The 24,032-nt window shown below is 43.6% G+C and overlaps 1 protein-coding gene across 3 annotated transcripts in view; it reads left to right on the plus strand.

Annotated features, from left to right (window-relative positions):
- ENTPD4 (ectonucleoside triphosphate diphosphohydrolase 4) overlaps positions 1-18,603 on the plus strand; it is a 37,498-nt gene extending 18,895 nt beyond the window's left edge. For 2 of the 3 annotated variants that reach the window (XM_059178089.1, XM_059178078.1), the window contains 7 exons: positions 3,646-3,705; positions 4,410-4,564; positions 6,473-6,639; positions 10,060-10,384; positions 12,135-12,220; positions 13,125-13,286; positions 14,357-18,603. In XM_059178089.1, coding sequence (XP_059034072.1) covers positions 3,646-3,705; positions 4,410-4,564; positions 6,473-6,639; positions 10,060-10,384; positions 12,135-12,220; positions 13,125-13,286; positions 14,357-14,585 — 1,184 coding nt within the window. In that variant the 3' untranslated portion in view covers positions 14,586-18,603. The remainder of the gene's footprint in view (positions 1-3,645; positions 3,706-4,409; positions 4,565-6,472; positions 6,640-10,059; positions 10,385-12,134; positions 12,221-13,124; positions 13,287-14,356) is intronic. The other variant, XM_059178096.1, reaches the window with a different exon arrangement.
- The last annotated feature ends 5,429 nt before the right edge of the window (positions 18,604-24,032 follow it).

The raw sequence follows: 24,032 nt of genomic DNA on the forward strand, positions 1-24,032 counted from the left end.
TCTCAGGATCCTGGGATCGAGTCCCGCATCGGGCTCTCTGCTCAGCAGGAAGCCTGCTTCCTTCTCTCTCTCTCTCTGCCTGCCTCTCTGCCTACTTGTGATCTCTCTCTGTCAAATAAATAAATAAAATCTTTAAAAAATAAATAAATAAATAAATAAATAAAAACCACATTTAACAAACTCACAGCTAACATTAGACTCAATGGAGAAAAATTGAAAGCATTTCCTTTAAGATCGGGAATAAGACAAGGATACCTGCTCTCATCACTCCTGTTCAGTATGGTACTGGAAGTCTTAGCTAGAGTAACTAGGCAAGACAAAGAAAAGACATCCAGATCAGAAAGGAAAAAGTAAAACTCTCATTATCTACTGATAATATGATCTTAATTATAGGAAATCCTAAAGAGTCTATCAAAAAGCTGTCAGTCATTGAATTAATCAACAGTTTCTGTAAAGAGGCAAGATTGAAAACCAACATACAGAAATCAGTTGCATTCCTTTACCCTAAGGATGAAGCATCTGAAAAAGAAATAAAACTATCTCATTCACAATGGTATCAAGTTTTAGATAAGAATAAAATAAGAATAAACTTAAGCGAGGAGGTGGAAGATCTTTACAATAAAAACTGTTTAAGACTTGACTGAAAGAAATAGAAGAAGACAAATTGAAAGACAACCTATGTTCCTGGACCGGAAGAATTAATTTTGTTAAAATTGCCATACTAGTCAAGGCCATCTACATATTTTTTTAAAAGACTTTATTCATTTATTTGACAGAGATCACAAGCAGGCAGAGAGGCAGGCAGAGAGAGAGGAGGAAGCAGGCAGAGAGGCAGGCAGAGAGAGAGAGAGAGAAGGAAGCCCTAGACTCCCCACTGAGCAGAGAGCCCGACTCGGGGCTTGATCCCAGGACCCTGGGATCATGACCCGAGCCAAACGCAGAGGCTTTAACCCACTGAGCCACCCAGGTGCCCCGCCATCTATAGATTTAATGCAGCCCCCATTGAAATACCAAAAGCATTTTTCACAGAAACAGAAGAAACAATCCTAAAATTTGTGTGGATCACAAAAGACCCCTAATAGCCAAAACAATCCTGAGAAAAAAGAGCAAAGCTGGAGGTATCATGCTTCAATTTCAAACCATTCTACAAAGCAATGTTAATAGAAACAATATGGTACTAGCATAAAAAAAATAGGACACATCAATCAGTGGAACAGAATAGAAAACCCAGGATTAGGGGCGCCCAGGTGGCTCAGTTGGTTAAGCAGCTGCCTTCAGCTTGGGTCATGATTCTAGGGTCCTGGGATCGAGCCCCACATCAGGCTCCCTGCTCAGCAGAGAGCCTGCTTCTCTCTCTCCCCCTCTCCCTGACACTCTGCTTACTTGTGCTCTCTCTCTAACTCTCTGTCAAATAAATAAAATTAAAAAAAAAAAAAAAAAGAAAGAAAGAAAACCCAGGATTAAATCCCAGCATATATTGCCAACTAATACCCAGTAAGGGAGCCAAGAATACCCAGTGGGGGAAGGATAGTCTCTTCAACAAATGGTGCTGGGAAAACTGAGGAAACACTTGCTAAACAATGAAATTAGACCCTGTCTCATACCACTTGCAAAACCTAATTCAAAAAGGATCAGAGTTAAACCTGAAACCTGATACCATAAGCTCTTAGAAGAAAACGCAGGGAGGAAGCTCATCAGTATTAGTCATGGCAATGATTTTTTGGACACAACACACAAATAACAACAAAATAACAAAATAAAAAATAACAAAAGCAAAAACCAACGAATAGGACTATATCAAACTCAGAAGCATCTACACAGTAAAACAAACAATTAACAAAATGAAAAAACAACTTACAGAATAGGAGAAAATTTTTGTAAGCCGTATATTGGCCAAGGGGTTAGTATCCAAAATATATAAAGATCTCATATGACTTATTAAATTAAGACACAATTTGACTAAAAACTAAACAGACATGGGACACCTGGGTAGCTCAGTCAGTTGAGCATCAGACTCTTGGTTTCAGCTCAGGTCATGATCTCAGGTTGTGATCTCGGAATGTGAGATGGAGCCCCACATTGGGCTCTGTGCTCAGCAGGGAGTCTGCTTGAGATTCTCTCTCTCCCTCTGCTCCTCCCCCCATCCTTGCTCACTTGCTCTCAAATAAATAAATCTTTAAGACAAACAAACAAAAAAACCTAAATAGACATTTTCCAAAAAGGACAGCAAAATGGCCAACGGCACACAAAAAGATGCTCAGCATCACTAATGTCAAGGAAATGCAAAGCAAAACCATAGTGAGATTTTATCTCATACCTGTTAGAATGGCTGTCATTGAGAAGACAAGGTAGCAGGTGCTGGCAAGAATGTGGTGAAAAGGCCTTATACGTTGTAAGTGGGAGTGTAAATTGGCCCAGGCACTACAGAGAACAATGTGGAGGTTCCTCAAAAAATTGGTTAGGTGTACCATACAATCCAGTAATTACATTTCCAGATATATACCCAAAGAAAATGAAAACTGGATTTCAATAGGATGTCTGCATTCCCATGTTTATCACAGTGTTAGTTACAAGAACCCAAGTTAGAGAAACAACCCAAGGGTCCATCAATGCATGAACGGTTAAAAATGATGTAGTACATATACACAATGTAATATTCAGCCATGAGAAAGGAGGATATCCTGCCATTGGTGACAAGATGGATGGACCTTGAACACATGATCCTAAGTGAGATAAGTCCAACGGAGAAAGACAGTACTGTTTGATGTCGCTTACTTGTAGAATCTGAAAAAGTCAAACCTATGAGAAAAATGGAATAAAATGGTGGTTAACAGGGAATGGGGGTTGATAAGATCGATGGTGTTTAAAGGTGCAAACTTGGAATGAGTAACAAGCCATAGAGTTCTAGTGGACAGTATAATGAGTATAGGCAGTAATACTGTATGTAACTTGGCAAGGGCAATTGTACCACAGTGTATAGACCTATCAAAGTAATACAATGTACACCTTAAAGTTACACAATGTTACATGTCTGATTTATTCAAGAAAAACAAAAAGGTTTTATCCAAGAGGTCTTGGATTGTCAGGCTGTGGGGCGTTTGCCCTTTGTTCTAGAGGTCAGGCCAATAGCAGAGAATAGCATGGGTTGGAGTGGGGGATGAGGACAGGGAGATTGACTAGGTCTCTGTAACAGCTTAAATCAAGGTGGAAGTGAAGTGGGTAAAGACTGGATAGAGGGAATGTAGAAGGGGAACGAGGCTTGGCAACTGAGTGAAAGCAAGGGATGAAGGAACTGGAAGAGTCAGAGTTAATGTGTTTTTTTCAAGCTTGCTGTTGCTAGGCTTAACTTCATGAAGTAAAAACTCCATTATTTCAAAAAAGTTCCAAGTGAAAGCTGGCATTGAGGGAATTCTATTTTTACCCATGTAAATGATAAGAATTATACATTTTAAAGTTGAAAGTTCTTGGAAAGCCACTAGGAGAATACAAAATACATTATCAGGGATGCTTTATTTCAGATAATGTGTTCATAGGTTGTCAGGGAGTAAAGTAGATGAGTTGTTTGTGCTAACTGCATGGATAAAAGTTATAAAAATTATCTTAGAACTTTATCCTTCTTATCTTCCCCCTGTGAAATGTCTGTAGGTGTGTATGCTTGGATTGGCATTAATTTTGTCCTTGGACGATTCGAGCATATTGAGGATGGTAAGTATCATGTTTCCAACCAACTTGTCTGACTGGAAATGAGGCTGTTCTGTCTAATCCCAAAGGATAAAAAGGGGGCTAAGTTTTGTTTTTTAAAGATTTTATTTACTTGAGGGCGCCTGGGTGGCTCAGTGGGTTAAAGCCTCTGCCTTTGGCTCAGGTCATGATCCCAGGGTCCTGGGATCGAGTCCTGCATCGGGCTCTCTGCTCAGTGGGGAGTCTAGGGCTTCCTTCTCTCTCTCTCTCTCTCTGCCTGCCTCTCTGCCTACTTGTGATCTCTCTCTCTCTCTGTCAAATAAATAAATAAATAATCTTAAAAAAAAAAAAAAAAGATTTTATTTATTTGAGACAGCATGAGTCAGGAACAGAGGGAGTGGAAGGAGCAGACTTCCCGCTGAGCAGAGAGCCTGATGTGGGACTTGATCCCAGAACCCTGGGATCATGACCTGATCTGAAGGCAGACACACTTAACTGACTGAGCCACCCAGGCACCCCCAGGAGCCAAGTTTTGTGACACAGCTAAGTGGGTAGGAGTAGAGAGAGGGCTGCTCTTTCCCACTATGAATTTGACTATAGGTGGGAGGAGTAGGCTGAGTTTGCCCAGATGGGCTTAAGATAAGCACCATGGAAACAAAGGGACTCACAAGAAGATCCCCATTTTCCAGGTTGGTTCTGTTCCAACAGATATTTCTTGTTATTTGCAGATGAGGAGGCAGTTGTGGAGGTTAACATTCCTGGTAGTGAAAGCAGGGAAGCTATTCTCCGTAAAAGGACAGCCGGTATTCTGGACATGGGCGGCGTGTCGACTCAGATAGCGTACGAAGTTCCCAAAACTGTAAGCTTTGCCTCCTCACAGCAGGTTACTATCCGTACAAATTTTCTTCTGTTTGGTTTGGTTTTCCTTTAACATGTCTCCATCCATTTTTGTCTTGTTTTCTGAGTCTGAACACATCTTTACTATGCTTGCTGAGGCCCTACCTTCCCAACCCAGGAGAACGGAGTCAGGAGAAAGCCACGCAAACCTCCGCTAAGCCGTTTGTGTTTGTTCATTGAAGTCAGCCGGTTTGTTTTCTGAACTGGGCGTTTTTGTTTGGTATAAATTTTAGTCACATGCTTGAATTTTTTTTTTTTGTATTTTCTCTTCAGTCACTTCTTTTCTCAACAGATACTATAAAACATAATGTAATAGCATCACATTTCTTAAGTTAATGTTGGGGAATATACTGGGGTTTCTTTCAAGGCTCAGACAGCTTTTGACTTTTCTAGAAAAAATTGAGGTTTGTATGCACTGTTTGCACATTTCTGAACTTAGGGTTTCCACTGTTTTCTCCCGTGCCCCTCAGGGCCCGTAGTCACTACCAATAGTTTCCCAATAGGCTGGGCAGCCTTGTCTAGAGAGCACCAGGAAAGTTTCCAGATGTGTTCCTGAACTGCTACACATCTTTAAGACTCTCTTTCCACTCAGATGTAAATTCTTACTAAAACCTGGTTTCCTGCACTTCCCCCTAGTGTGGTGTAGTGGTTAAAAAAGCCTGGCCTCCATTGTCACGTGAGCCTCGCTAAACGCGACCTTAAGCATATCATTTAACTCCTGGGAGGCAGGTTCTTCATCTGTAGAGGTCCATGCAGGCAGCTCTCACATGGGGCTTTTATAAGGCTGAGATGAGATAGTGCATATAACATAGCTGATGTACTGCCAGCTGCCTAGTGTTCACTGTTACTGGCGTATTTATTAAGCTCTTTACAGAAATGCTTTGTAAATTCAAATACAACGATATCTGTGTCCTGCTTCTCATCCCCGCATGCCTCTAGAAACTATTATACCTTTTGTTAAAAGTCGTGTTTTCCCCCTCAAGACAAAGTAAAAAATACACAGAAAGCAAGTTTCGAAAAAAATACTGAAAAATCAGGGTTAAAACTTTTCTATGGGTGTGTCATCCAAAAACAATCACTGTTAGCATTTTGGTGTATTTCTTTTCATTCATTTTTCTGTATTTATAGTTTTTTTTTCAAATATGGTTGTTGTAATCTTACTGTTTATATAATTTTGTGTCCCTCGTTTAATAGCGCATAAGCATGTTCTTCCACATACTATTGATTACCATAATGAACTAAGCCCTCCTTGGAGTTGTAGATTTTTTTAATCTTAAAAATAATTTTTTTTAAAGATTTTATTATTTATTTGAGAAAGAGAGCAAGAGAGAGAGCGCAGGAGCAGGGGCATAGGGACGGAGGGACAGGGAGAAGCAGACCCCGCGCTGAACAGGGAGCCTGATGCAGGCTTGATCCCAAGATCCCAAAGTCAGGATCTGAGTCAAAGGTAGACACTTAACCGAGCCACCCAGGTGCCCCAGAGTTGTAGATTTAGATGACACTTGTTTTTTTCTCTCACAGGACACAGAGGTCATCTTTGTATGTAGAGACTTTAAAATGTTTAGAATTATTTCTAAAACATAGGCTTCCATAAGTACATATACTACATTGGAGGGTATGAGCTATGTCTTTCCAAAGTACATATATTACATCGGAGGGTATGAACTTCCCTTTCCAAAAAGCAACAGTATCACAGATGTGCAGCACATCTGGAATTTCTTAAGTCAGAATTGTCATATTGAATTCAGAAGGATGCTTGGAAGGGTCCTTGGGAAAGGTAGAAGCAGACATTTTTGCTGCTTTTAGATGGGAATCTTTTTAGATCCTTTTTCACAGGAGGTTATTGTTTTTGTATTGCTTTAAATAGTGAAGTCTTTTATCCTTGCACCTGCAGGAAGAAGTAGCTAAGAACTTGTTAGCTGAATTTAACTTGGGATGTGATGTTCACCAAACTGAGCATGTATACCGAGTCTATGTGGCCACATTTCTTGGGTTTGGTGGCAATGCTGCTCGACAGAGGTACGAAGACCGAATATTTGCCAGCACAGTTCAAAAGAACAGGTAAAGCACCTTCCACTTCGTAGCATTAACTTTCAAACCTTGGTACCTCCTCATAGAAAACATATCCAGGCAAAGCAGGGAGACCTCAAGCAACAGAAGTATATCAGCACTGTCAGCTTTTGACTCCCCTGGCTGCTGAGAAATGAAGGGACAGCATATGTCTTTGGCTCTGAACCCTTCCAGCTTCCGAAGGAAGATCTCTCCCTCAGACCCACACCTCCGTAGATTAGAGATTTCACTATTAATGTATTGAGGCAGTTTTGAGCCCTGGGTAGTGTATTTCACATTGCAGAGCCCTTGGGAAACTCAGCACCTGGGCCTCTGCAGATGTCCCAGAGGCCTCCAGTAAGTGATGATCAGATTGTCATTGAGGATGGAAAGGGATTACCTGATGTTCTGGTGGTGTTCTGGAAAACCAGCCTGTGCAGTCAGTTAGTGGATAAGACCAGAGAGAAAGAAGTGATCTACAAGTCTAAGTTAGTGATTTTAAACATTTTTAGCAGTGAAACTTTAAAAAATGTGTTTATGAGGGGCCCAAAATTGTGACCAGCTGCTATGAGCATTTCCCTAAGCTCTGTGAGGATTGGCCAGTGGATGAGAGCAAATAGGGCTGGGACTTGGGCACTTATCTGCGGCACAGGGTAAGACAGGCCTTTAAGGATGGAGAGAACACCCATATTCCAGAACCTAAGGCCTGTGGTCAGATGTATGAGAGCTTAGCACAACTCCATTTGAACTATTACAAACACAAGTACCCTCGTCCCAGAGACACAAGCTTCAGCAGCCTGTTCATGGAGGAGTACAAGCTGATCCTGTCCACAAACAACTTGAGAGAGTTTAAGGAAATGAATAAAGACATATGGAAGACACTGCAAGAGAAGTTTGCCCCCAGGAATCCCAAGGAGAAGCAGAAGGCCTGGGCTCGGTCCTTATCTCACCCATGCATCCAAACGTGGAGTCTTAGGTATTTATGTCACCCTAAATTTACATCATCATAAATAAAATTGCCCTGATTTTTACGGAAAAAAACCCAAAAAACTGAGTTTATAAAAAATTCTGCTATATAAAATATATAAAACAAATAAAAGCAACATTATTGTATTGTATTTATTTGTCAGAGAGAGAGTAAAGGCAGGGGGAGCAGCAGGCAGAGGGAAAAGGAGAAGCAGCCTCCCCACCAAGCAAGGAGCCCGAGGCAGGACTCAATCCCAGCATCCTGGGATCATGACCTGAGCTGAAGGCAGACGCTTCACTGACTGAGCCACTCAGGTGTCCCTAAATCAGCACTTTAATTAGTTTAAATTTATAAGTTTAAGTATATAGCAATTATTTATTTGAAATTGGGGCATAAGAAAAGCAAAGCTGTTTGGATGAATAAAAATACCTGAAATGTGGAGTTATATAAGATATCCTGTTAATTACTGTGTTTAGTTTTTCTTGTTTTGATGATTGGTTTTGAAGGGGAAAAAAATCCCAATTTGTAGAGATAAATGGTAGTATATAGTTCCTTGATCAGTTTAATCTTAACAAAATTGTGGAGGCCTGAACTTTAAGAAAGACCAAGACACAGCCATTCAGTACCACATCTTCCAGAAATTCACATATGTGAATAGGAAGAGCCGTAAAAACTTGTTCTTCTTCTGCTCAGACATTAATTGAATGGTGTTAATTAAGAGATTGGTAGTCCCATAGTTTCTTTTAAATGTAGTATATAATATACTACATTTTGGTATAATTATTTTTTATAATAGTCTTATATAGGAATACTTCTTTAGTGATGTTTGAGTTAGAACTTCAGAGAAACACCTGCAATGCTAAATTTTAGTAATTGGCTTTAATGTCAAACTTGTATGACAGTTCAGTGGCCCTTCTTAATGTAGTTGTAGGGCAGCTAAAAACAGTAGTGTTGAAGTACATTTGACTAGTCTCAGACTTATTTTTTTAAGATTTTATTTATGTATTTAGAGTGAGTGTGTGTGAGCAGGGGGAGGGACAGAGGGAGAGAGAATCTCAAGCAGACTCTGGACAGAGTGTGCAGGCTGATGAGGGGCTCTATCACACAACCCCAAGATCATGACCTGAACTGAAATCAGGAGTTGGACGCTTTGCTGACTAAGCCATCTTGGACTTTTATAATGATTATAAACATTAGTCATCATTTTTTATATATGTGAGGAATTGAGCCTTGAAATATATAGTTATCTCTTCGCCATCAATAGCAACTGAGTTTTTAAAATAAGATATTTTTAATTAATGGCAAAGACCTTAATTTATTACATTCAAGTGCATTTTAAGTTGCCTTGATCTTAGGAATAAAAAACTTGTCATTCGAGTGACGGATAATAAAATTTAAACACCTTTTTAGGCCCATGTGATGTCACAGTATCAAACACTAAAGTAAACCCAGTGGTTGTGAGCTCTTTCCGGTTCCTCAGTGGCTTAGCAGTGAGTATGTACAGGGGACGACAGATCTTAGTGCAGGGAAATCACATCGGGAAGTGATTTCAGAGGACAGTTAAGATATCTTGTCCATGGAATGTCTCAGAACCTTGAATTAACAATAGAAACTCTTATCTGTAGCAATTGGGACCAATAGTTGATTAATTTTTAAAAATCAGTTAAAGTAGAATCCAAAATGGAATGTAACTGTAAGCACTTTGTTTTAGCTTAGGTATTCATGGGCCAGTCTTTGTTCCAGACTGAGGTCTTTTCTTAGGCTACCGCCGTCACAGCTTTTTTTCCTTAGGCTACCGCCGTCACAGCTTTTTTTTCTTAGGCTACCGCCATCATAGCTCTGGCCTGCCCTGCATCTGCTCATCTCAGTGTCATTTGGCTTCTTTAAAGACTACCAAGGGCTTAGCAAACATTTGTGAAGCAACTTGATACCAGTTCTTCTAGATTTTCCCAATTTTTTTCAACTTTGCTAGTACTGAGTTTGATAGTAGTTTTCAAGTAAGCACCTTGCCTCCAAGGCATGGAGCCTGGGGCCAATGACCTTTTTCCACAGTCACATTTCATCTCTATACACTGAAACCCATAGGCTCTAGTGGCAGAACAGGATTGGGAATGACACAGTTGGTAGGCATTCAGCTGCAGTGAACTTGAAACCAAGAGGAGCATAGGCACCCAAACAGGCCAACATTCCTGGGTACTGAAAGCACTGATCATCTCACCAGGTAGCTGTTTCACTGGACCCTGTTACAGTGTCTGCCCTACGCATGTGCATGGATGGTGAATCTCCAAGAGGGGTTCAAGAACCTGTTTCCCTAACCTTATGACCCCAGAATCCATTTTCATTCCCACAGAACACCTTGCTGAGCTCATGGTCCATAGAATGTCTTGAGAAACACTGACCTGCAGCTGCTTCTTCAAAAAACGGTTTTCTGTCAGTCTCAAATCAAGTTTCTCTTTGTCCTGTAGGCTCCTGGGGAAACAGACGGGTCTGGCTCCTGATACTCCATACCTGGACCCCTGCTTACCCCTAGACATTAAAGATGAAATCCAGCAAAATGGACAGACCATGTACCTCCGGGGAACAGGAGACTTTGACCTATGTCGAGAGACCATCCAGCCTTTCATGAATAAAACGAATGAGACACAGACTTCCCTCAACGGTGTCTACCAGCCCCCAATTCACTTCCAAAACAGTGAATTCTATGGCTTTTCGGAGTTCTACTATTGCACTGAAGATGTGTTACGAATGGGGGGGGATTACAATGCTGCTACGTTTACTAAAGCTGCAAAGGTAACCTTCAAAGACATCCTCTTCCTCTGCATGCTTTTGAGAGACTCATGTGGACAGTGGCAGCTTCTGTCCCTCCTGCACTTTGAGAGGCCTGAGTCAAGAGAAGGGGAGGGTGGAGGATGGAAGGATGTAGGGCAGCCTGCTGGGGACCCTGTTCCCTTGGTTGAACAAGAGATGCAGTCCCAGTAGGAGTGAGAAGTCCACTGACTTCTGCCCACCACTCCATGAGCCACTCTGAGCATCAGTGGCTTCCAGGTGACAGACTTGTGTACTTCGAGGAGATAATGTAGCCATGATCTGGCCACTCCCAGCAGCCTTTCTGTCGCTTAGCTGTCAGGACCCCTGTTCTCTTGCTGGCTCCTCCCTTTCTGATGGTGGCTTCGGCTCTTTCAAGGGTTCCCCACCTTTATACCCCTTAACCCTGGGTGATCCCCAACAGCCACCTTTGGCCCTTGGACCTTCAGGCTCTTTGATGGTCTCATCCATGCTCATGAGTTGCTGCCACTGCCTGTCAAGAAGAGGCTCCAGGCCTGACCCCTGCCTAGATTTCATGACCCAAAACAGACCCACCATTTTCTCTCTGTTCCCTCATTCTGTGATGCTGTCTGGGTTAATGGCATCCCTGACCATCTAGTCCACCTCCCAAAACTCGAGTTCTAGGCTTCTCCCTGCCATCCATTCCAGCCTCGCCACACACGCCCCACAATCAGTCAACAAGCACATTACTTCATGCATATCCTCTCTCAAAGCCTTCCCTGCTTTGCGTCCTGCTCTCACTGCCCTAGTGAGGCCTGTGGCTGTCACCTGCAGGAACCTCCCAGTCGATCTTCTTGCCTCTGGTGTCCCTCCACCGTTCATGCCTCATGCCGCTCCCAGAGAGTTCTGTCCAAGACGCAAGTGCTGGCCCCTCTCCTTTTTACAGTCTTTAGTAGCTTCCTTCATACCAGGATAAATTGCAGATGCTTTTGGATGTCTGCCCCTCTCGGGGGCCTCCTCTCCCCACCCGGCATGCCTTTACTCTCATCACTGCAGACAGCTCTTAGTTTCCCGGGCAGCTAAGCTACTTGCCCTCTTGTCTTCGTTCACGGTGTTTGCTCTGCCCTAAATGCCTGTCCTTGCCTCTCACCCCAGACCGAGTGTTGTTCTGTGTCCCCTTTCGCACGCTTCACCATCTCTCAGAGCCTCCGTTTCTTCATCCTTGAAATAGAGGTTGGAGTCCTAGCCATGCCAAGGAATGGCTTTAAGTATTGTGTTCAGAAAAGGCACTTAGTGCTCCATAACTGTTAGCTATCAATATTATTACAAATAACTTCAGGAAAAGATGGCATATCTTTCCCTTCTAAATGCGGGCCTTTTGGAATCCTGTTGGTGTTCCCAGAGCCTTGCACTGTGGTGCCACAGAAACAGGTACCCACTCTGACCTAGCTAAAGCACCACTTCACTGTTCCAAAAGTTTGCCTGGCACAGGCAATCACACAGGGGGAAATGTAAGCAGTGTTGAAGAGGTTGGTTATGGGCAGTGAAATTCTCTGTCACAAAAACTTCAGCAGCATTTTAAGATGGAACATGCACTCATCAGTGTCTGCTGGAAGCTTGTGCATCTTGTCTTCCCGTTATATATAGAAATTAAGTTTGTATTGCCTGATTGGAAGTATCTGTTGGTTAGAAATATGAATCTGGTAAACCCTTTTGAAAATGAAGAAACTGTTTCACCTTACCGATGATTTATTTGGGGTGAAATTTCTTCCAGGATTATTGTGCAACAAAGTGGTCGATCTTGCGGGAACGCTTTGACCGCGGACTCTACGCTTCCCATGCCGACCTCCACCGGCTGAAGTAAGTAGTGGGTGGCTGAACCACACGCTTTCCAGAAACCATGCTTCATTGTTGGCCCCTGGCTTGCCACACCCTGACCCCAACCTACTTTTGCATCCTCATTGATCCCGGTTTCTCCTCTTGTACCCTGGGTTCCTTTCAAACGGGACAGCAGATACTTGTGTGCAAACGTATCTGACAGTTTTATTCAGTTCTAGAGTTCCCCTGTTCACCCCCTGCTTTGTTGAAGTCCTGGCCAGACCTCAGAGTCAGGTCAGATGCTGACCTTGTCGAGTCTCCCTCTGCCCATTCAAGCAGACTCCATCCCTCTCTCAGTGTCCAAAGGACACAATATGTCTCCCTAGTGGCATTTATCAGGTTCTGCCTTATTTCATAATTATTTGTTGCTTTTTAAGATCCTGTCCTCATAAGTCATTAAAGTGACATGGGGTATCTTATTACTTGCTATTATATCTCATTACTAACTTAGCCCAGCACTTTGCAATAAGTAAGCCTCTGATATTTAGAATCCTACACTATCAGAGCTGAAAAGGACCCTTCTGCCTTCTCATTTTATAATAAAGAAACTGAGGTCCAAAGAAGTTGGAACTTGCTCAGTATATATCAGAAAGTAAATGAGGGAATGCCTGAGGAGAAAAATATCTGTCATGGCAAGGTGTGAAATCCTACTGAGACCAAGTTCCATGCGCTTAGTGATTCTGGTAGGTGAACTCTTTGGGTTGTGGGACAAGGGGTACAAACCAAGTCCGTCAACTAGAAGTGCACACAGTTGGTTTGTCTGCTCGGAGCGCCAGCCTAGTGAGGCCTCAGCACCCACCGTGGTGGCAGGGGAAGGCCGTCCCAGCGAACGGGTTGTGGTGACAAGTAAGTGAATCCCACATAGGTTTGTGCTTGGTGTTTCTAGGTATCAGTGCTTCAAGTCGGCTTGGATGTTTGAAGTGTTTCACAGGGGCTTTTCGTTTCCTGTCAACTATAAAAATTTAAAGACAGCCTTACAAGTTTATGACAAGGAGGTTCAGTGGACGCTCGGAGCAATCCTTTACAGGACCCGTTTTTTACCATTAAGGTATGGCTGCAAATCTGGTAACAAGAATCAAACAAAACAGGCTTTTCTGCATTATGATAGCGCATGGCAGCTGGGGCTGGCAGGTGTTTGGGGAGCATGCTGGCTGCGGGCAGGACCGCAGACTGGAGTTTGACTTTGGTCTGCCACACCCGTGCTTCCTTCCCAGCCACCGTCCCATCACATGCAGCACAGAAGTGTTTGGTTATGTCAAGCATCTTTCCCCAACCCCTGCACAGAAGGGCTAATGCTGGGGCTCTTCATCTTTATGGTTTCAGACTCCTCAAAATACTGCTCCTAAGATATGTAAATAAATAGGGTATAGAGGAAACTGCCGTATTGAAATATATTTATCAAAATATTACAGAAGACATATCTGTGGTACAGTAATATGTGTTCTGGCAGCAGAGCTAGTACTTCCCGTAATTCCTGTACAGTGACGTGTGTCGACATTTTGAGGTGTTTGCAAACTACCACAGTGTGGTCTAAGAGCTCTCCAAGTGTCGCCACGATCCAAGTTGCAAGTTCTACAGACACTGCCGTAGTTTGTTGTCTGCATTCATGGCCAGTGGAAATGCCAGTCAGAGATCGGCAAGTGAAGACAGACATTTTCCCGCTCCCCTTCACAGATCTGCTGCCCGCTGACCCCGGGGCACTGATAAACGAGAAATGCACTTCTTGGGGGATCCCCCCCTTCTTCCAGTGGAGCATGTGCCGGCAGTCCGTTTCTCTGGGCTGCCTGCAGACATTGTGGGTGGTGGGTATTACTGCTCACAGACGGGGGCCCTCATTCCACAGTGGCTCCTGTATGTCAGGGAAACTGTCACCGTTTAAAATTCTGGGTTTTATTTCCCAAATGACAGTGACGGTAACTGCTGCAGATGTACAAATGCGCTCTCACGCGTTCTCTTGTTACTGCTTACAATCACCCTCTGTTAGGCCACGTTGGCCTACCTTTCGGAGGTGAGGAAACCGAGTCCCAGAGACCCCGCACCTGTTCCACCACGTGGCTTGGCCTGGTCAGTCCCAGTCTCGCTTACGTGTGGTGTTTGCTTTTGTATCCATGCGGGCAGGGACATCCAGCAGGAGACCTTCCGGGCCAGTCACGCTCACTGGCGGGGCTTCTCCTTCGTCTACAATCACTACCTGTTCTCAGGCTGCTTCCTGGTGGTCGTGCTCTCCATCCTCCTGTACCTGCTGCGGCTGCGACGCATTCACCGGCGGACGCCCCGCAGCGCCTCGACTGCTGCCCTCTGGCTGGAGGAAGGCCTCCCTTCCCAGAAGATTGCTGGCGCCCTGTGAAGGCCGTTTGAGAGCCCTGGAAGACTTTCTGAAGGAAAAGCCATTTTTGCCTCAGGGTTTCTCCTCTTTATTCTCACTTGGTTTTGTTTCTCCTTTGCCCTTTTGTTCCTTGAAACAGAAACTGAAATCCATTGTTTGTAAGCTCCACTGTTTTGTCTACAGCTTTAAATTGAGGAGCAGGGAAAAGGGAAAATCACTTCATTCTTGCTGCATAGGATAGCAACCTGAGATTTTCTGTTTTTCTTTGAGGTGTGTTACATTTGAAACATGCACTTGGATAGTGAAGGGAATGGCAAAGCTGTTCTCCATCAGAGAAGGTAGTGCTGACGGTTGATGCTTTCTCCAAACAGAACCCAATGGGCTGAATCATAGTCCTCTTTTTGTCTATCTCAAAAGCTCTGACCTACACAGGGTGATGCATTGTTTTTATTGTTCAGGTCTGTCCCTGTATAGTTTCTTCATAGTCTTAAAAAATCAAAACCATTTACATCCAAGATATAGGCACCAGGAGGTACTATTTTTAAAACCAATAGTCCTGGAAGATGTGAAATAATGACTAGAGCAGTATGTTTGTGTGTGTGTGTGTGTGTGTGTGTGTGTAAGAGAGAATGTGTGTGAGAGAATGTGTGAGAGTATGTGTGAATGTGTGTGAGAGAAACCATGTGAGATAATATGTGTGTGAGACAATGTGTGCAAGTGTGTGAGAGAGAAATGATAGAGGATGAGAGAATGCAGTAGTCTTTCTTTTAAAAAACACATACTTTAGAATTTATTGTTTCAATTATTTTTATGTAGAAAAATCCCCATTACCATTGTCTTTCCTGACACAAATAATGACTTTCTTAGTCCCACCTTTCAGCAGCCATAGAATAGTATGTCTTTGAGTGAGTTGGAAAATCCATCAAGTTTCACCAGTGTTGAGGTCATTAGAACTGGAGCTAGTGTCTACCCACAGGCAGACACGTCACTGTTTCTTAGTGGTACACTTTTGCTGATTTAATCGCACTCCAGTTTCTTCCAATTCAAGTTGGTGTCCCCCCTCCTTCATGAAAAATGATCTCAGTGGTTTTATCTTGGAGACCCCATACTTAGCTTGACTGGTTGGCTTTATTACTGTCATAGTTGAGGCTATGGTGGTAGTTCCACTGTAAATCCAGACTAAGAGAAGGCTCTGGCTTTAATACAAGAAATAAACTCCCAATTTGAGAAAACAGGTTCAATATCTTAAACAAAAACCGAAAGAGAGCAACTAGATTGGCTTACGTGAGATTAGTTGTTTTTTACCTGTTCGTTTAGTTTAGAGGCTTTGGGAATTCTCATACCTAGATTTTTCAGACAAAGTTCTTTTTGTGAGTGTGTATGTATATACGTATGCTATTTCTTAATCCCAGAACAGTTAAACTGGCCTGGTTGGTAGCAAATGTGTATTTTGAGAACCAAGAGCTTCTTCTCCTGACATCATTTGTTAGAGAACGGTTTCAGATCCTGAAGATTTTATTTAACTTAAAAAAAAAAAAAAAATTGGACTTTTATCTTGTTTATTAACTATTTAAAATGGCATATATCATAAGTATATTTATTGATGACTTGAAAAGATCACAAATACAGAAAAGAGAGCAAATTCTCTTACTGTGCTCTTCAAAATGAATATTCTAACAGTGAGAAAGTTATTGTTAGACTCTTTGTCTCACGAATACCCAGAAGGTTGGAGGAGCTCCGTGGTGGTACAGCCTCTCGTGTCAGAGAGGAGGGAGGTAAATGTCCCTGTGGGAGATCTGGCTTCCGAAACACTGGTCTGCAGCTCTTGAAGTGCTTGGTCCCTGGTAAATACTGTTGTTCCTTATCAAGACCCAGCCTCAGACAAGCTGTTTTAGGTATCCCTAGAAGTAGAGTGAGCTGGTGTGTTTCCTCTTGACTTGCCAGATGGGGTTTGTTCTGTAGACTATGGGTGGCATCAGTGGTGAAGAGGAAGCGTGTTCACACTTGAGCTTTTCTACCACCAACCATTGGCGGTAGTAAGTAACCTGGAAATGAAACTCTTCAGACACCTGGAGTATGTGATCTTGCCTTTAAAACAAGGCAAGGATTAGCCAGCCCAGGCCCAGATTTAAATGGACCTTAATTAAGGCTTCCCACCATAAGTTGCCACCTTTTAAATAAAGGGTGCCATTTGGGCCCTGTCAGTACCATTCGGGGAGCAGAATCAAGACAAATGGGAGTTTTGCTTTATGCATGCTCTAAGTATCCCTCAGCAAGGACCTACCTCACTGTCTAAAAGAAATCCCCAAATCAGGGCTCTGAGGCCCAAACAGCCTTATGCTTTACACAGTGAAGTGCCCGTGTTCCCCTGCCAAAGAACTCCCTGGAGCCAGGACTTGGCAAACTTATGGGCCACAGGGAAAATCTAGAAGAGCCTTGAGCTACAAATGGTTTTTCAGTTTTGAAAGGGTGGTCAAAGGAAAAAAGTGGGGGCAGAGGGGGATAGAATAATGCAGCAGAAACTGTATGTGACCTGTAGAGCCTAAATATTTACTAAATGTCCCTTTATGGACAGATGTCCCTTTAAAGTGTTCACTGACCCCTGCACGAACAACCCCATTCATGAAAGGATGTGCATTGGCATTCTCTCTTAATTCAGGAGGCTAGTTGCCATTTGTGGAAATGGAAAGATGGACAAGAGAAGAGAACAGACTTAAATGTTAAAATATTTGAGTGTGCACCAGAATTCCACTTCTTCATCTTTCCCTCTAGATTATTTTCAAGATCCGTTTTCTCATAAGCCAGCAAACAGGCCCTTCCCCCACAGACTGAAAAAGTGCTATTCCAGCGGGCTCACTGCACGGTGCTGAGAAGGCTGCAGTCTCGAGAGGACTGCACAGGGGTTTTTCTGATGCCAGGGAGGGCCAGGCTGCGAGGCAGGCCCGGGAGGAGCTTAATTCAGGAGAGTAATTCACATCAGTTAAGGGCTGGCCAAGAAGGCAGGGAACTCGGAATACTTGGAATAGGAAGCAAAAGAAGTTGGACTGGTAGAAACTTGCTAAGAGCCTTGTGGAAGAAAACTACTCTGTGTTGAGCTTTGTTGGAAGCACTATGGGAAATGCTGTTGTCCCCTCCTCATACCGTGCAATGCTTCTTTCTAAACCTTCCGAGGATGCTAGTAAAGATTTTATGGTCCATTGAAGGACATCACAGCAAAAGTACAAGCATACCCATTTATACCAATGCTTTTTGCATATATTCACCCTAAACTGCTGGCCATAGGCCTGGGGGTAAGCTGGAGAGGCTGCAGGCTGCTAGGCCTGGGCCCCCAGGAGGCTGGGAAGGCCGCTTGTTCACCACTCATTGTCCACACCTGCGTGTCCAGGTAGGCAAATTCTAGACTGACAGGTATTTAAATTTTAAATATCAGGCCTGCATAGTTTTCCTTCAGAAGACGCATGCATCACTTACAAGAAACTTGGAAAGGCAAATGTGTTTTCTGAGCTTTAAAAAAAAAAAATCAGCTTTAGGATTTTGTGTGGTTATGTGCAATGCAGCAAAACTACCTACATGTAAATTATTTTATTTATTTCTACTTCCGTGTTTCATTTTTCATGATACTGATTTTCCTGTTCAGTAATGAATGATGTGACCAACCCAGGAGAATTCTTTGTTTGGTTACTGAGATGATACTTTACAGTTAGGAGTTACAAACACCGAGGGAGAACTTTTAAACATTTTGTTTGTTTGTTTGTTTTTTAATTTAAGTGATGTTTTCTGTTCAAGGTAAGAATACATCTTTGGGGTGTTGTGGTGTCGTATCATTTTCCGTGTTCGGCCACCTCACGTTGCCACACTTAACACACAGATGGGTGTTGAGAGCCAATGAGATGAAAGCTCAGCCACTGGCCCATAGGGTCTTGGTTTCTTATGACTGACATGGATTTTTCTCCGATGTTCGAATCTTGTTACCTGTTATGAAAGCTTAGTTGAACTTGAATCTAAATTCAGTAAAATAAATCGCCCGAGTCTGACTGAACACTTCGCCTTTGCCGTATTTATGTGCGTGTAACAAAGCCCTGCTGTCTGGATTCTGGAGGGAGGGTTCTGTGCGTCCTGCAGCCCCAAAGCCCAGGAGTTCCCAAGGACAAGCATTTCCTGCCATGTCGTATCCACCCTGGCGTCAACAATAAAAGCCATTCTGAGGCAACTCTTGACAGGGTTATCATTTTAAGATACCTGTGAACGATGAACATAGCCCAAAAAACTGGAATTAACCAATTTTTTATGCATGTTTTCTCACAAATAGTAATTAAAATACTAACTTGATATTACATGATTCTGCAGTTAGATCTAGGCTTAAAGTCATCGGCTCATTTCCAGAGAAATGTGAATCTCACTATTGTTACTAGTACCTATTAGAAACTACAGCTTTTTTTCAGCAACTTGAGAATATATAAAATAGAGATTTCCCCTGGGATGGGGGTGAGGTGGGCCTGAGACATAAGCCAAAAAACGGATGATAGAGACAGATGGAGAAGGAAGGCACCCGCTGTTAGCAACAAAAAGAAGCCTAGGAAAGACGTCCCGGGAGGGCTGAAGGACTAACAGAGCAAAACGGGAGTGCGGGGTGAGCACAGAGGCCCGGGGCTTGGAGAGCAGGAGGAATAGGATGACCGTGTTGAGAGAGAACTGACTTCAGTGATTTCTGAGGTAATATGGTGAATGCAGGTCTTTGAGCCTGAGGGTAAATACACGAAATACTGAAGGCATCTAACCATGTCCAAATTTTACTCCACTTGATTGAAGAGAAGTAAATACATTTCCGATGGCTGCCCATGTTACCGGGGCCGAAAGGCAGTGGCTCGGGATTTTTGTTCCTTATCTGTTTTGCATTTGTCCCACGAGTCTGGAATGCACTGGTGGCTCTTCTTCTTTTTTTTCAAGATCCTGAAATGCTAATGGTTTGCACAGGTTTTGGCGCTCACACTGGTCTGGAAGCAGAGACACAAACGTCATCTCTATCAGAGTCAGGCTGTCTTCTTACAGAAGGGTCACCAGAGGACAAAGGAGTGTCCTTTTCTCCCAGAGGCCTACATGGCAGATTGGGCTGTTTGCCTGCAGCACCAGTGCCTGCATGAAACCAAATACCTTGAGGTGTCCCCCCAGCCCCACCTTGTTTGGGAGCCCGATGGCTCCCATAACAAAAGGAGAGTTGACCTGTCAAGGCATTTTCCTTTGTTCTTAACAAGCCATTCGTTCCTCCTGCCTGGTGCAGGGTTGCCTCTATCTCTGAATGCGTCCATTAAGCGGGACTAAGCCATGCCACAGCCCAGATGGGGGCCGCTTCGGCCTCCTACCTTTGCCCTTTGAGCTTGATCCTGGTTGGCAGGTGAATTACCTCTGGGCTCCAGACTTCACGGCCACTTGACTGTTTCTGTCAACAGCCTGCTGCATGTTAGAGACCCAAAGAAGCAGCCTAAACAAGAAAACCCAGCCTTCAGAGGGATCTCTGCCCTGAGAAAAATACCAAAGTCTCCTCACAGAACATAATGGTGACGGCCACAAAAGACAGGCATCTTGTCTAAATACATATAAACAACTAAATGGAGGAGAAAGGGGGCTTTTTTTTTTTTTCCTCCTGAAAAAAAGGAGAAGGGGGAAGAGTTGGTCTGTGGCCAGGTCTTCGGAAGACAAAGAGCGCCCTCCTCCTTCCAGGTGTGGAACTAACTCTTTCCCCGTATTATTTCTGGAAAGTACCCAGGCCAGCCCTTCTCACCGTTCTCACAGGCTTTTAATTGGTAGTTTTGATTCCACCTCTCACCTTTTTTTGGCCTCCATGGTAATCAGGGTTTGGCGTGGGCAATTTCGGAAAGAGGAATCATGCCTTTTTTGCCAGTGATTTCACAGCTTCCAATCCAGGAACTACGCCCACACTTTCTCCTAAAATTCCAGCTTTTCCACCCGGCACAAGCTTTATTACCTAGATCTGAGATTCAAAAAGACAGACGCGTAAATATTTAATGGGCTCTACTTAGCCTTGTGAAGTTTTTTATTCTGGTCATGGCAGCATAAGAGGACTTCCTGAAATTTCCTGGCCTTTCTCCATTCTGTTCCAATAACATGCTTAAATCACTTTCAGCCTTCGGGGACCCTGTGTCTGTCCACCCTGAAGCCCCTTGCATGTGGGTTATGATGTGCTCACTTCCTGTGTTTGTATATTTATAACTAAGCTGGTGAAGGAATACTTTGTAGCATATAGTTCTTCCTAAATATTTGTCCTAATCAAAATCTGGTTTCTTTGTCACACCACCACTTTAGGTTCCTCGGGTTTCCAAAGCGGATCTTTTTACACATCTCTCATTCTCCATCATCCGCTTTCTTCTTTTGGGATTGCCAAGCTTTGTGCCCTTTTAGCGTGATGAGCGGGGGACACAGTCTCCAGGCCCCTCAGCAGCAGCCCCCCCGGCCCCGCTTCCTCCTCTCACTGAGTGAAGTTCACTCAGGCAGGGAGCAGTGCGTTTTAGAGCTCTGTTTAGAAAAACTTGGGAAAATCAAGTGGCTTCCTTTCTTCTTAATGCACTCAGTCCTGAGAAAAGGAGAAGGAAACCTGGAATAAGGTAGAAACGAGAGCGGCAAAGTAAGATGGATGTTTCCCAAAGGCAGCTTAGAGGAAATGATTTCTGTGTATTGGTTTTATTCTAAACATAACTTCAGAATTTTTTTTTACTCTAAATTATCCTTAAAAGCCAATCACTTTTTAACAGCCCCCCCACCCCCCACCCCCACACACATCCTAAAGCACCAAATGTAAGGGAGAAAGGATGAATAAGGCAATACCAGAAGAGGGTGCCTGGGTGGGTTCAGCCGGTTAAGCTCTAAGTCATGATCTCAGGGTCCTGGGGTTGAGCCTGCTCAGCGGGGAGTCTGCTGCTCCCTCTGCCTGCTGCTCCCCTGCCCATGGTCTCCCTCTCAGGCTCTTGCTCTCTCTCAAATAAAAATCTTTAAAGAAAAGAAAGAAAGAAACAGCAGAAGTAAGGATTTCTATTCAACAGCTACCATAGTCAAAGGGAATAGACAGACCAAGCAGGTATTTGCAGTGACTACAATGGACAAGGGACTAATACATATTTACAAGGTTTCTTGCAAATCAACAAGGAAAAGGAAGTCAGAAGAAAAATGGGCTATGCTCCAGCCCCCCTGGCCTTAGGACCATCAGTAACTTGCTGCCCCAAGAAAGCCCACCAGCTACCTACTTAAAACTGACCTTTCTTCCTCTCCCCAGCACTTTCCAGCCTCCCCCCACCCCTTCCTGCCCATGGTACCACCTTCCAGCATACTCTACATCATGTTCATTGTGAAGCTCTCTACTAGAATGTAATCCATGGGGACAGAGGGCTTCTGTGTTCATCTCTGTGTTCTATCCTAGCGCCTGGCCCAGGATCTGATACACCGTAAAGGCTCAATAAATATTTGTGGAAAGAAAGAAAAAAAGATCCTTGTGGGAGGTGGGAACTGTGGGCTGAGAACTGAGGAATATACTTACCTCCACCTTCTGCCACTGGGACGTGAGGCAGGAAGCAGGGCTCAGTCTCCTTCCTTTATTAGGAGGGGAAGAAACTCCTTGCTGTACAGAATCATTCCAATGGCATAAGAGTGGTCTACGATGTGCCCAACAGGATGTTTAGACACTTTATTAATTTACGTGATCCTGAAGACAACATCATGAGAAGGGGCATTTACGATGCTCATTGTACGGCGGAGAAACTCATGTGGGGAAGTTACGTAACTTGACTGTAGCTACACAGCTAGTAACACGGGATTGGCCACTGGGCAGCCTGGCTACCCCAGAGCTACACTGGCCAGTATGGCACATGAAATGTGGCCAGTCCTAGTTGAGTCCTAATTGAGATGGGCTATACATGCAAAATATACACCAGATTTCAAAGACTTAGCACACAGAATTCCATAAAATATCTCAATTTGTTTATATTGGTTACCTAAGACATGATAGTATTTTTGCTGTATCAAGTTAAATAAGAGATTACTGCCACCTATTTTTTTCATGGGGACAACTAGAAACTTAAGTGACTTGTGTACTTGTGTTTCTATTGGACCGCACTGGTCTAGGCACTTCTCAAAGCACAGTCCCAGGACCAGTGGCATCAAAATCACAGAAGCCTGATAGATGGGCTGGTCTCAGATCTCCTGAACCAGTTTCTCTATTTGCAAGGTCCCCAGGTGGTTCGTAATGCACAGTGAAGGTGGAGAAATGCTGTTCTAGACAAGGAGTCAGCAAAAATTTTCACCAAAGGGCCAGGTAGTAATTACTTTAGCTTTGCAGACCACCTGATTTCGGGCCAAAAATTACTTCACTGCTTTTGTAGTGTGAAATGTTTCATAGACCATACCTAAATGAGTGGGTGTGACTTTCTGCCAATAAAATTTTTTTCCTTCACAAAAAGCAGGAGTGGGCCAATTCTTCCCACCGGCTGTAGATTTCCAGCTCCTACTCTAGACCCTACACTATGGTGGGGCTAATTTTAAGAAAACATATCCTGCCTCCAAGATCCCATTCTCTGCCTTTAATTTCCTTCCAGACTTCTCTTGGAAGTTAGAGACCCTGATTTCTGTTTCCTACTGGACGTTACTTAGGTGTCCCAAGGGATCTTGAAACTCACGTTCAGATAGGCACCCCTCCTCCCGTCACACCTCCTCTCTATGCACCACCTGGTAACTCAGACCAGAAACCTGGAAACATTCTAGATGATTTCTTACCATGCTCTCTCCATCAAATCAGTATCAAGTATCAAGTATCTCTACCAATCAAGTATCAGATCCACCATTTTCCTTGGATATGTTTCAAGGTGCAGCTTCAGGGACCCACTCTGGCCACAGACTAACTACGGAAAGAAATGTCGCCACCTAGTGGCTGCTCTAACTCCCATGCTCTCTTGCTCCGTGCGAGAACCTAAACCGCCCTACTGATGAAATAATGTGTCCTTTGCAAAATAATCCCAACCTAGGAGTTACTCACGTTATCCGTGGAAACCCAGAAATGCTGTGTAAATTGTACGAGGTGATAGAGACAGTGAATATGACAGTGTCCAGGCCCCCATCTTCACATGGCCTTCTTTTCTGGATTTCTTCTGTGTCTTTCTATCTCTTTTTACAAGGACAATCATCATTTAGGACCTGTCCTAATCCAGTACAATCTCATTTTTAGTCCGTTCCATCAGCCGATCCTGATTTCCCAACAAGATCAGATTCACAGGTCCTGGTGTTAGGATGTCATCCAATCTTTTTGGGGGACAGAACTTAACCCACAACAACGGTGGTGGGGGGTCATTTACTAAGCATCTTCTAGAAAGAAATGGTTCTTGAGATGACATGGTTAATAGGACAAATGTAGGGAATCCAGTGAGAGAAATGAGCAAATTCACTATGGCAGAAGGTTTTAACATTTTT

Source organism: Mustela lutreola, chromosome 1 (assembly GCF_030435805.1).
Source record: "Mustela lutreola isolate mMusLut2 chromosome 1, mMusLut2.pri, whole genome shotgun sequence".
NCBI lineage: Eukaryota > Metazoa > Chordata > Mammalia > Carnivora > Mustelidae > Mustela > Mustela lutreola.